Below are 14,067 nucleotides of genomic sequence, written 5' to 3' on the forward strand. Positions count from 1 at the left end.
TGTTTTGGTTTTCACCACTTCCTCTGGAAGGGCATTCCAGGCATCCACCACCATCTCCGTGAAGACTCTTTGAAATAGTTTTGACATCATCCTCTTATAGACTGAATCAAAGAGTGGATCCGTAACCCATTGTTGATTGGTTGCTGAAGTTGAAGGCCTTGATGAATCTGGCCTTTTCTTAGCTCTCCAAAAGGGCTGCCTTTCTTTTCTTGGTCTGAAAGGCTGTGAATTCAACTGCCTGCTGGATCAGTATCTTCTGTAGTCTTGGTATTGGCTGCATGGTCTATATGATCGAAAAGAGGTTCTGCTTCTATCTTTTTGGAGATGTCAAGGTTTTGATTCACCAAAACGCTTTACTAATTTCTCCAGCTCTTCTCTGAACAGCATCTGACATTTGAAAGGTAACTTAGAGGCAAATGTTTGACTAAGAGTCAGCTGCCTACTGTCTGAGCCGTAAATGTCATCTAACACCTACCAATAATGATAGAGACCTTAAAGAAAGCCTTATTGTATAATCTATCCGCTAGACAAGCTGCTGCGGATTCTAACCTTGCAGAATCCTCTCCTTCTAAAGTTGTTGAATCCAGAGTAGGATGGCTCTTGAAACATAACTTAAATGGATTGCTCCCTGAATAGATAGGTTATTTGTCGAAAAAACATGCTTCAATATGAGCGCAACCTTTTTATCATGTGGATCTTTTAGGCAAGCCCTTCCTTCCACTGGAATGGTTGTCCTTCTTGTCACAGCCAAGACCAAAGCATCAACTCTTCACATTTGAAATAAGCGCTCCTGGATGTCTGTTGGGAGCGGATATAACTTTGAGAAATGTTTAATGCATTTTAAACCTGATTCTGGAGTATCCCATTCAGATAATATCATGTACTAATTTCTGAATGGAGAGGAAAAGAAACTGGAGGTTTACATATAACCTTTATTACTGAGTTCCAATCTAGAGTCTCTTTTGAATTATTTTCTGAAAACCTTAGTGCTGTATTAATCTATAAAATTAATCATGTAATTTTGTCTCTGTGGAACAGGTGAATTACTGTTTCTTCCTCTCATTCTGAAAACACTTCACCCTCCTCAAGAGAATCATAGTAACTTCCTTTTATCAATTCCACATAATTAACTGGGTCTAATGGATGAAAAGGGCTTTTAATTCAGACCTAAGCCTTGCTGTCTTAGATTGTTTTGCTAACTGGAAAGGATTAAAATTTGATTACACATCTATTATAGAAATTTCTCCTGTATCATTATGTTTCTGCCAAGCACAGAAAGCTTGATGCATAAAGTTAAAATCAGGTGAATAGCAGCTTGAAGATGCATAATTTAAGTCAAATGAGGTCGCTCTCGGTGCATTCAGGTCAGGAAATTCAAAATGTTGGGTCTTTTTCCCCCCCCATTTAACATGTTTGCACTGCTATCTGGTTGGTTCGAGCGGATTTCAAAATGTCTGTTGTGGCCGTTTCAACAGCCCAATTCAAGTCCTCCTTGGAGTTTGGATTAGCTGAAATAAGTTTTTTAGTGCCTGAGCCTAATTTTTGAAAATGGTACTGATATGACATGGCCGCCCAATGCCTTTCCCCTGCACAGTTGGTATAGGCTGTGCTGCTGAAGCAGTGTTTGCTCCCACAAGTCCCACACCAGCAGTTCTTATCAGAGATTGTGGTTGGAAGAGGTGCTTGCTTTTATAACTCGAAGCTTCTCTATAGTTTAGTGAATTTGAGAACTTATTTTCAGGATTGAAGTTACCTGTAAATCTGGGGCCTTATCTTACCAGTGCTCTGGCTGTGACTGTTACTGGACACTTTTTTTTTTTACTTAATTGTTAAGCATTTACAAAGGAAAGCTCTCCGAGAGACTTCCTTTCTTATTCAGTCTTAGCGCACCAGCATGCTCACCTGTAACCTCTCCTGTGAGGAAAGGGAGCTTAAATTGGTAAGGGTTCACACCTCACTGACCTGAAGGAAGTAGCTTGGCCCAAGATCTATAGCTGCCTTTTTTTTTTTAATTTAGCTAAAATTTAAATCATAGGCCTATATCAAAAGAAACTCTGCTACACCATCAGAAGGTCTTCTCATCAGAATACTAGTCTTATTTGGGTCCACTCATAGTATAAGTAATAGTAGTGATGTCACATATATATAAAAAAATCATTCTGGACTGGTGTAGCAAAGACAAGGAATGGGTACATTTTGTGCATAACTTGACAGGAATGAACTTCGCTTGTAAGTCAGTGTATATTGTGTCTGACTTCACCCTCTCTATATGCTCAGAGAACGTCTATATTCTGAAAAGGCATCTTGGTGTGCTACTTCCTCCAAACCTGATCTTTAGCCTTTATTTATTCTCTTTAATTGTGTGTGCCTACGTACACAAACACAAACCTTACTCTTAATATTTGGAAGACCCCAATAAAAGTAAAGCAATGCTGAAAAACATTCTTACAAAACTGATTTTATTATATATAAATCAAAAAATGTAGAAAATATTTAGATTTTCATTTTGTTAATATAAAAGAATTCAGTGCAAAAAATTACACACACACACACACTACAGAAACACATGTAACAGAACAAAAGCCCTAACATTGTGGCTTTTCTTTCCAAACAGAAGAACTGCACACACAAATACATTTTCAAGTTATATAAATATTCCAAGTTCATATTGCACATTTCAAAATGTATCAGCTCCAGAGGAGTCGGTATCATCTTGCAGGCTGCCAATATTGCCAGCATGTTTCTCTGTGTTTACAGAAGGTAAAGTCACAGTCATCCTTCCAGGAGCTGGCAGAGATCTTACATTTGGGTCTGCTGGTAGGCCTAAAATAAAACACAAAGCAACATTATGATAGCATTACACATATGTTTAGCTCTGATTCATGTGCATCTATGCCCAGACATTTATATACAGAAACCTAATAAATCATATTATATACATACATAAAACAGATGCCAAACAGGACAATTTTAATTTCTTCATTACTTTGGAGTATCTTACTACAGCAAAGTATTTTAGTAATCAGATAGGAAAGGCTACATCAAAGATTGCCATTAGAATATCCTGGCACCCTACATTATTGACTGAAACGTCTATTTCTAGTTATATCTGTGGCTCTGGTGGGTTCTGTCCAATACTGCAGCACTTGTTTTTGTTGAGGGAAATGGAATTGGCTCCAACAGAATCTGGGACACTAAAGGCTTGGGGCAAACATTCGGAAATGTAACTAGGCACTGCACAAACACGACTCCATTGCTTTCTAGCTTTTACTTTACATTTTAAATGATTTTCTATGAATGGCAGTTGAACCACTAATACACAAAAATCATAACGTTATTATTAGCTTGTGTGTCATAAACTGGTATTTATATTATTAGTGCAACACAGATAAACCCGAACATCTCTCCAAGCACACTGCAGCAAAGAACTGTGTCCACTACTGAACCAACATCTGACTGATAAGAACTCGAGAAATGCAAAGGAGAAAAAGGTGCTCTACGGAAATTGCAAAAATGCCATTCTTCAGAAGCAATGAAGACATTTTTCTTTGGGATTTCTAGCACAGTGCTTCTCTCTCTTCTGTGTTTCATGGTTTATTGCTAGTTTCTGTGGCGGTTTAAAAACAGGACAACCAAGTTTTCTGTAATTTTGGGTACACCTGGTACTTTTTTAAAAAAAGTAATCATTTTCAATATACAAAGCTAAGTAAACACTTGAATGGAAATTAAGTGTAAATTAACAGGAAATATTGCATCACAAATTCAAAGCTGACAAACAGCTAGCAAACTATAACTCTGCTACACAAGTCCACAATATTATAAAGGTCCAGACCAGATTATAAGCAAGAAAATAAACTAAAAAAAAGGAAGGGAGAAGGGTGTTCTATCTCCACTCCATTCATGTACGCGTGTCCAGAAAAAGTAGGCGAAAAAGACGCAGGACCTGGGCGTTCCAGAGGCGGGGCCAGCACTGACCTGCGTAACCCCTAATTTTCCTCAGCCAGCAAATACGCACGTAACTTTGCTGCAGCTCAATAAGCATAAGAGTCAAGTGAGCGTGTGAGTGAGAGAGAGAGAGAGCAAGAGAACCTCTGTATAGGGCTCAGCCTGACACTCAAAATATGCACCATTGTACGGGGGCGCTCTAAAATTGCCACCATTAAAGAATTTTAGACTTATAAGCGATGAAAAGGAGCTGATTTGTACAATGCAGCTAGCAGAGGGGGCAGTGTACAAATCAACTCCTCTTGTTAGAATTTTCATCGCTTATTTATTTATTTATTTATAGCTTTTCTATACCGACTTTCCAATAACAGAATTACTGATCAATTCGGTTTACATTTTAAACTTTAACAGTGACAAGTAATTGTCTTACAATGAACAGGAAGAAATAACTTGGAAGTAAATATATGGAGATTATAACATAGATACAATATATAAAGCCTAATGTAGGCAAAGGCATAAAAACATAGGCTTGGGTATTGATTTTTTTTTTTTTTTGGACTGCCAAGGATTTGAAATTGAATTGATGAGTTCTTTGGGGTATTGTTTGTGTTATAAAGTCTAAAATTCTTTAATGATGGCAATTTTACAATGAATACCTCTGAATGTGTCTGTAACACCACACCCCAAACCCCAACCCACCTCCCGAAAACTCACCCCGAATCAAAGTGCCCCCATACAATGGTGCATATACTGAGTGTCAGGCTGAGCCCTATACAGAGCCTCTCTCTCTCACACACATTCAACGGACTCCTATGCCTATTGAGGAGCGCACAAAATATGCATGTAAAGGCTGCAGACGTCCGCGCGTGAAGAGTATTTTAAAACCTATGCGTATACTTTATAAAATAGGACGCATCTTTGTGTGCGGCGAGAAATGCCTTTTTAAAATCTACCTGTATGGAGGAATTTTGAAAGGAGTTACATTGTAGCAATTCTAAAAAGCCATTTACATGCATAAGGTACACTTACATGTGAATATTCTATGGACAATTCAATGGCATATACTGTAGCAATTTTCAAAAGCCCACTTACACATGTAAAGTGCATTTACATGTGTAAAACCCAGTTTTAAGCATAAAAATGCTTTTGAAAATCAGGCCCAATATGTGTGCTCGCTGGCTAAAGTTTAGCCTCGCTCCTGGAACTCCACACCATCAACACCCCTTTCTGGCCAGATACATTGAGACAGATTTTTAAAATTACGCGCGGGAGGGTACATTTGTGTGCGCTACCCGGCGCGTAATTTTAAAAATCTGCCTCAATGTATCTGGCCAGAAAGGGGTGTTGATGGTGTGGAGTTCCAGGAGCGAGGCTAAACTTCAGCCAGCGAACACACATATTGGGCCTGATTTTCAAAAGCATTTTTATGCTTAAAACTGGGTTTTACACATGTAAATGCACTTTACATATGCAAGTGGGCTTTTGAAAATTGCTACAGCTCTATCTAAATCCCCCCCTATCTTATTTTGTTGAGTTATGCCTGCCTCTGGCAGGCGTAACTTGCGCACGCCGGCCAACACAGGCTGCTGTGTTGGGGTACTCGGCCACGCCCCCAGACCGCCGCCACGCCCATTTTTGCAAGCCCCGGGACATACGCGAGTCCCGGGGCTTGCGCGCACCGCCGAGCCTATGCAAAATAGGCTAGGCGCGCGCAGGGGGGGTTTAAGAGTTACGTGAGTAACCCTTTTAAAATCCGCCCCATTGTGTATGCACAAAAGGTTGCGTGCACAAAATTTATGCCTGGAAATGAGAACTAAAGGAATATATTTGTGCAATGTTACTTGCACAAAGATCTTCACTATCAACCTCTGAATATCTTTGTCGGGTCATGACAAATACCTGTTTGTTGAAGCCAAGTACCTGGTTTATATCTGATTGTATGGCAACTTCCTATTTGGTAAATCCAAAATACTTCCCACTATTTGCACTTCAAAGGCCAAAATGTATCTGCGTGAACTGAACCCGTACTAAAGATTTCATAGTGTCGTAGCATAAAAGTGGTCTGTAGCTATCAGTGCAGCCTGCCAATTGTATGTCATATTTTAAAATGGAAACCGTGTACAAAATGTAAACAAGCCCAGAAATTCTAGAGATGCACCTATCATACATTAACAAACTTCAGTCAAATCAGTGAGACTGAAAAACCTATTTATGATATACCCAAGCTCCCTGACAAACTCAGAAAGCAGTTTCCTCATTTAATCCAAAAAAGCAACAGACTGCCAGCAACTCACTACAGGATTCCTACAGACAAATCTGTATTTCAGTTCACTTTTAGAAACTCCAAACAAACAAGTCTTCTTTATTTATCTAGAATAATGTGTGTAACCCTTGCTGAAAGCATAAAAGGCTCTTCGGGAACTTAAAGGGCCATCATACATCCCATTGCCAGAAAGCACCACTCGATACCAGGGCCGAATCCCTGACTCGCTCTTCCAAACCCTGGCGCGGATTCTTCAATGGAAGAATGGATTAATCTTCAGGGAGTTTAAGATGGTGTAATGCCAAGGAGACACGATACACAGACAGTAATTTTAAAACGAGTGCGTGTGAACCTATACATGAGCATGTAGTTTGTCAGAGAACTGGCAGTGTTTGGCGCATAACAATGTCGGCACATGAGCAAAGATACGCTGGAATTTATAGTTATGGGTGCATTTGTGTGCTTATGTTGTAAAATACACCAACTGCGTATAAGTATGCTCCTAATTTTAAGAGGTTACTCTAGCACAGCTAGTGCACACGTGTCTTCCATAGGACTGTCTGCTTTTACACACGTGTGTCAGCAGATTTTAACACATAAGAACAGAAGAACATGCCATACTGGGTCAGACCAAGGGTCCATCAAGCCCAGCATCCTGTTTCCAACAATGGCCAATTCAGGCCATAAGAACCTGGCAAGTACCCAAAAACTAAGTCTATTCCATGTTACCGTTGCTAGTAATAGCAGTGGCTATTTTCTAAGTCAACTTAATTAATAGCAGGTAATGGACTTCTCCTCCAAGAACTTGTCCAATCCTTTTTTAAACACAGCTATACTAACTGCACTAACCACATCCTCTGGCAACAAATTCCAGAGTTTAATTGTGCGTTGAGTAAAAAAGAACTTTCTCTGATTAGTTTTAAATGTGCCACATGCTAACTTCATGGAGTGCCCTTAGTCTTTCTATTATCCGAAAGAGTAAATAACAGATTCACATCTACCCGTTCTAGACCTCTCATGATTTTAAACACCTCTATCATATCCCCCCTCAGCCGTCTCATCTCCAAGCTGAAAAGTCCTAACCTCTTTAGTCTTTCCTCATAGGGGAGTTGTTCCATTCCCCTTATCATTTTGGTAGCCCTTCTCTGTACCTTCTCCATCACAATTATATCTTTTTTGAGATGCGGCGACCAGAATTGTACACAGTATTCAAGGTGCGGTCTTCACCATGGAGCGATACAGAGGCATTATGACATTTTCCGTTTTATTCACCATTCCCTTTCTAATAATTCCCAACATTCTGTTTGCTTTTTTGACTGCCGCAGCACACTGAACAGACGATTTCAATGTGTTATGACACCTATATCTCTTTCTTGGGTTGTAGCACCTAATAATTGTGTAACCATAGCATGGGTTATTTTTCCCTATATGCATCACCTTACACTTATCCACATTAAATTTCATCTGCCATTTTGATGCCCAATTTTCCAGTCTCACAAGGTCTTCCTGCAATTTATCACAATCTGCTTGTGATTTAACTACTCTGAACAATTTTGTATCATCTGCAAATTTGATTATCTCACTTGTCATACTTCTTTCCAGATCATTTATAAATATATTGAAAAGTAAGGGTCCCAATACAGATCCCTGAGGCACTCCACTGCCCACTCCCTTCCACTGAGAAAATTGTCCATTTAATCCTACTCTCTGTTTCCTGTCTTTTAGCCAGTTTGCAATCCACGAAAGGACATCGCCACCTATCCCATGACTTTCTATTTTTCCTAGAAGCCTCTCATGAGGAACTTTGTCAAACGCCTTCTGAAAATCCAAGTATACTACATCTACCGGTTCACCTTTATCCACATGTTTGTTAACTCCTTCAAAAAAGTGAAGCAGATTTGTCAGGCAAGACTTGCCTTGGGTAAAGCCATGCTGACTTTGTTCCATTAAACCATGTCTTTCTGTATGTTCTGTGATTTTGATGTTTAGAACACTTTCCACTATTTTTCCTGGCACTGAAGTCAGGCTAACCGGTCTGTAGTTTCCCGGATCGCCCCTGGAGCCCTTTTTATATATTGGGGTTACATTAGCTATCCTCCAGTCTTCAGGTACAATTGTTGATTTTAATGATAGGTTACAAATTTTTACTAATAGGTCTGAAATTTCATTTTTTAGTTCCTTCAGAACTCTGGGGTGTATATCATCCGGTCCAGGTGATTTACTACTCTTCAGTTTGTCAATCAGGTCTACCACATCTTCTAGTTTCACCGTGATTTGATTCAGTCCAACTGAATCATTGCCCATGAAAACCTTCTCCAGTACGGGTACCTCCCCAACATCCTCTTCAGTAAACACCGAAGCAAAGAAATCATTTAATCTTTCCGCGATGGCCTTATCTTCTCTAAGTGCCCCTGTAACCCCTCAATCATCTAACGGTCCAACTGACTCTCTCACAGGCTTTCTGCTTCGGATATATTTTAAAAAGTTTTTACTCTGAGTTTTTGCCTCTACGGCCAACTTCTTTTCAAATTCTCTCTTAGCCTGTCTTATCAATGTCTTACATTTAACTTGCCAAAGTTTATGCATTATCCTATTTTCTTCTGATTAGTCCACCAGTTTGTCCAGTTAATATTGAGGTCTTTCAGATCTCCCCAGTTGACTGAGCCCCCTCATCCTGTTCTATAAGCCTGAAAACTCAAGATCTACAGACTTACTCATCAGAAGCAGCAGTAGAGTTACACAGATATCCAGTGTTCACACGCTGCAGTTTCTGGTTTAAAATATGAAGGTACATGCATAAGTCTTGTCCCCACCCTGGAATGCCCCTTATTTTTCACGTGCGCACAGGTATATATGTGCGTATTTTGTTGCTTTTTAAAACCTGCAATGCTTGTGCCCAGCCCACATTTGCGTGCATATGGGCATTTTTGTATGAGCAACTCTTAAAATTAACTTGACAATGTTTTGTTGTTCCAAAAATAAAAGTCTTTACTGTAAAATTATCTTTATGAAAAACAGTTGTAAATGGGAACAGTCTTTGTTGCAATTTCAAAAGCTACAGACACAAACAAAATTGGACGTCTAATCCTTTTGGATCACCCTCACTTCCCCTGGACTGGTACTGGGCTCAGACTTGCTGTCTCCCCAAGGACCCTTTTTGGAATCTGGTTGTATAAATGCTTGACTCTCTCCTTGCACACCTTTCTCCTCCCTCTTCCGGACTCCTGAGTGATAGTATCACATGTACAGCTCTCACCTTTCTTCTTTCCACACTGCTTGGCACCCAGGATAGGCACCTGACATGCATTTCTTGCTACTTCTACGTAGATCATTGTTCACACTGGAAACTCAGTTCAGGGTCTTCTCTTTCCATAAGAGACAGACCCAAAGTGACAGATTTACACTCTTAGAGTGGGGATTAATTTTACGGCAGGATTACTCAAAGTATCTACTTTTGTGAAGTATCAAAACTACCACTTTACTGTGGTTCTCTATGCTCACTATAGCAGCGTTTCCCAACCCTCTCCTGGAGGCACACCTAACCTGTCGGGTTTTCAGGATATCCATAACAAATATGCATGAAATAGATTTGCATATATAGGAGACCCAGGATGTGCTAACCTCTCTCATTCATATTCATTATGCAATCTTGAAATCCCGACTGGCTGGATGTGACTCCAGAAGAGGTTTGGAAAACACTGCACTGCAGAATCTGGAGACACTTGGGACAGAAGGCAGGCTACTCTCGTCTTCTAACACCTTTGGAGAGACAGGAGACTGACTTTCTCCTTCTCTTACAGCAGTCACGAAAATAGATGCCAGGTTTATCGGCGTCGGTTTTCGTGATGGCTGTCCGCTGGTAAGGAAAACAGACGCCGAGGGTTCAGGAAGTGAATGCTTGTCAGTCGAGCGCCGTTTCCTGAACCAGACTGTCTATTTTTTTTTTAAACTATTTTGTTTCTTTAATTTTTCATCCTACTTAATATCACAATGATATTAAGAAGGAGGCAGTACAGAAAAGTAGTGTTTTCTGCTTTTCTGTACATGTTTTTGATGTACTCAGCTATTAACGCCTGCTCCAGGCAGGCGTTAATAGATGACAGTTAAATGTGTATCCGAGATGCACATTTGGTTTTTTTTTGCATCGGGAGTGAATGCCTAATAGCCTCATTCACATGCATTTGCATGTGCTGAGCGCTATTAGATTCTCTCTGCATTGGACGCGCATTGAATATGCGCTAATCCCCTTATTGCATTAGGAGATTGATTAGTGCCTATTCTACCTGCGACAGACTGCAGGTTAACAGTGCACTCAGCTGAGTGCACTGTATTGCATCGGCCTGTAGATGGGCCTTTTGGCCCTGATCTGAAATGCTCAGTAACCCTGGGCCTCTCCCCTCATTTATCCAGGAGAATACTTCAATGTTGCTAACATACACTGTGAACTTTTCCCCCTCTTCTCACATACCCTAGTACAAATTAATTTCTGTAATAGTTTGAAATTGATTGTAGCTTGCAAAATGTATACAATGATACAGAAGTTTATGCAGTGGAATCAGTGTCCCTACTTATGGCGTTAACTCCCCCCCCCCCCCCCCCCCCCTCCAAAAAAAAAATGCATGCTTCCTGGAAATGTTTCTGAGGCTTAAGCAAAAGTGCGGAGGAGGATTACCTAATCCACATGCAAATTCAGGAATCAATGTTACAAATGTTTGAAGACAAGAGTAGAACCCTGTTTAAATACTTTTCTATGTCATATCACAGGAAATCTGATACCTTTCTATGAGCTACTTTAATTTCCAATGCTGTCAATTTAGCAATTTTCTCAAATGCCAGAATCACTAGTAAAAAAATTATTTAAAAAACATTTCAGAAATAAAGAGAATTTCCACTACTGCTGGTCCATTTTACTAGGCCACTTTGCTCAAAAGTCTTACTTTTTAGTATTAAATAAAACACTTTAATATACAAAGAATACGTATTAAGTGCAAGCAGTGTTATGAATTTCAGTCACTAGGGATGACCTCGCATTAATCACTTGTATAATCATTTCTGACCTATTTATTTATTAAAACATGTATTATCCGCCTATATCAACATAGTCATGCTAGGTGAAACGTTTGTACCATGATTAGTGATCAAAAGTTTGGCATGATTTTATAAATGACAAAAAGCATTAGAGCATGAATAAGAATTACTTTAAATTTGACATTTGGGTGTGTGTCCTGGCAAAGAAACTACATACACACCCCCCAGAAGATTACGAGGTGTGTATAAATTCATGACATCTCACACCCCACGGTGTCTAATTACTTAATTCTGCCCCATCAATCACATAGCCTGTTTTCATTTCTTCTCAGAACCAAAAACCACGGCCCTGGAATTAAAATACAGTAAGGACCAATGAGTGCCGATAAATGTCACAAAACTCAGGGCAGTGAAAAGCATGTGTCATAACGGTTCATGAGATCATATGAGTACCATGACAAATGGAGTGGCTGATGACATCAGAATGCCATTGTGATAAAAGTCAATCAAGACCAGTCTTGTCCTTGAAACAGTCTTCTCGATGGGGTAGAACATATGCTGGGATGGCACTGTATACCTTCATCCCCAAGAAAGAGTCTTTTTTCTCCTCTACATTACTGCATTTATGCCACAGTTCAAACACAGGGATTTTCTCTTTCCATAACTCCACACCTGTGCTCCAAGCCTGGCCTACTAACAAGAATCAGCTGATCCATGCATAACATTTATTGAATGGATATAATTAATGACTGTGACAAATCTATTTGGTGACTATCAAATGAAGGTTTTCTGTAAAGGTTAATGAGTCTTCACGAGAATGAGGAATAGCTGCTCATAGACACCACAAATGAGTAATACTTCAAGCTGAATGAATTAGTGCATAAATTAATCTGCAACTATAGAAGGAATTTTTTTTTTTTTTACTTTAACAGATTTTACAATTGCTCATAACTTTACAAGACTCATCCTGCTCTAACTGAACAAGCATTCGCTGTCTCAACAAGTTGGCTGTTAATCTGCTTGTAGCTTCAGCTCCACAATCTTCTGTTCCAGCACTATTAAACGGTTTTAATTTCTCACATCTTTAGACCTTCCTTATTCTCATTTTCTGCAGAGCAGAGGTTCAAATTTTAAGCACTATTGTAAAAAAAACAAAACAAAACAAAAAACGTCCCTAACTCCTGTCCATCCAAACTCCCAAGAACCCCTTGTCAGCAGCAATCACAGTTAAAAATGCAATTTCTGCACTCTACTATTTTTAAGATTAAAACTGCAGTAAAATACATAATGAGTGATCCATTAAGTAAGAGCTTATTGTATCCCTCAGGGAATTCAGAAGCAGTAGTAGTAGCTAAATCCCTTATAATTACTCTGGATGTGATTATCCAAAATAACCACAGCTTCTGTGGTTTTCTCCTCGCCTATACACAAGTCAAGTCTTTACTAGGAAGTGGGAGGAATGAAGACGAAGTGCTGTGCCAGCTTTACACATAATGGGGCCAATTAAAAAAAAAAAAAAAAAAAAAAGAGCTGAACACCTGACCTAGGCACCTGGAGATAAGCCAATTTTCAGCAAAACTTCGGGTCCTAAGTTTTCATCTGAAAATCTGTCTAATTTTAGGTCTGCTCTATTTTCACCCTACATTAGGTGCCCACTGCCCCCTAGCTAGGCCCCGCCCAATTTTTAAGTTCCTAAATTTAGGGTGTCAATGGAGCGGGGAGATGCACGCTTTAATTTAGGGAGATGTAGGCACCTAATTCCTTAACTTAGATGCCTAGAATTTTTGAATATTGGACCCCAATGGTAACAACAATGTACTCAAATTGGGGACATTCTCTAAGCTCCCCTCAGGTACTTCAGGAGCTGGAGTAGAGAATGAAAGTCTAATTAGCCAGCAACTTGTGTCACAATCAAAAAGAAACTCTCCATGAAAGCACTTACCAACCTCTCCAATCCTGTGCTGTTTGGAGGCCAGCCTTCCTTTGCTGGAGGCCAAAGTATAGAATCCGAATCAGCAAGGTACAGCCTTGGGTTTTATTGATACAGAACTCACATGGTAGAAAGGGAGCATGGGGTTAGCCTGCTAAAAATCATATTAAAAGAGCACTAACAAAATAGTTGGATTCAGCTTTGTAGAAGGAAAGAACCTTAGTAGTCATGAAAGATGGGCATCTTTAAACATTTAATACATTAGAAAAGTGCCAAATCGTTGTATGGTCGGGGATCGCTGCTTACATCCAGTCCTTAATAAATACCAACTGTTTCCCCCAATCACAGAAACTTCTAGATGCCTCTATTGACCGTTATAATAGGCTTCATTGCACAATAAAGGTTCACTTCACTGCTCTGCCTTACTTTTAATCATTGGTCAATCTTGAATGATAACTTTTTATATTTTTGATGTTTCTTGCTGTGTATACCTCCACCATTAAAAGTTCATACATTAATCTAAACGAATCATTGATCAATATCTCAATAAAACTTATCTTATCAAAGATGCCAACATTTTTATGCCGCCCATCCAGCTGATCAACGGTGCCAATGCCCAACACGGGGCCGTGTTTCGGACAACGGAGTCCTTTTACGAGGGCTATTTTATTTTGGCAGCCTCTACCTTCATGGAGTTCCACGGCGTTTTTTTTTTTTTTTGGAATTTCTCCTGTGATTGGGGGAAACAGTTCATCTTTAAACATTTGCCAGCCTTACAGAAGGTAACATCTCTGCACAACTGCTTTGCTGGCTTTCTTTTTTTTACCTGTTAGTTTCATTTTTAGCTTGTTTTTTAAGCAAACAGAATATCAAGTTGGAAGGTTTGTTCTGTTTTCACTAG

At 39.5% G+C, this 14,067-nt stretch overlaps 1 protein-coding gene across 5 annotated transcripts in view; it reads right to left on the reverse strand.

Annotated features, from left to right (window-relative positions):
* Positions 1-2,442: 2,442 nt before the first annotated feature.
* The window catches only part of KIAA0586 (KIAA0586 ortholog), a 299,701-nt gene continuing 288,076 nt past the window's right edge, over positions 2,443-14,067 (reverse strand). For 4 of the 5 annotated variants that reach the window (XM_029598209.1, XM_029598205.1, XM_029598206.1 and 1 more), the window contains one exon: positions 2,443-2,823. In XM_029598209.1, coding sequence (XP_029454069.1) covers positions 2,678-2,823 — 146 coding nt within the window. In that variant the 3' untranslated portion in view covers positions 2,443-2,677. The remainder of the gene's footprint in view (positions 2,824-14,067) is intronic. The other variant, XM_029598208.1, reaches the window with a different exon arrangement.

The sequence above is a fragment of the Rhinatrema bivittatum genome, chromosome 4 (assembly GCF_901001135.1).
Source record: "Rhinatrema bivittatum chromosome 4, aRhiBiv1.1, whole genome shotgun sequence".
Classification (NCBI taxonomy): Eukaryota; Metazoa; Chordata; class Amphibia; order Gymnophiona; family Rhinatrematidae; genus Rhinatrema; species Rhinatrema bivittatum.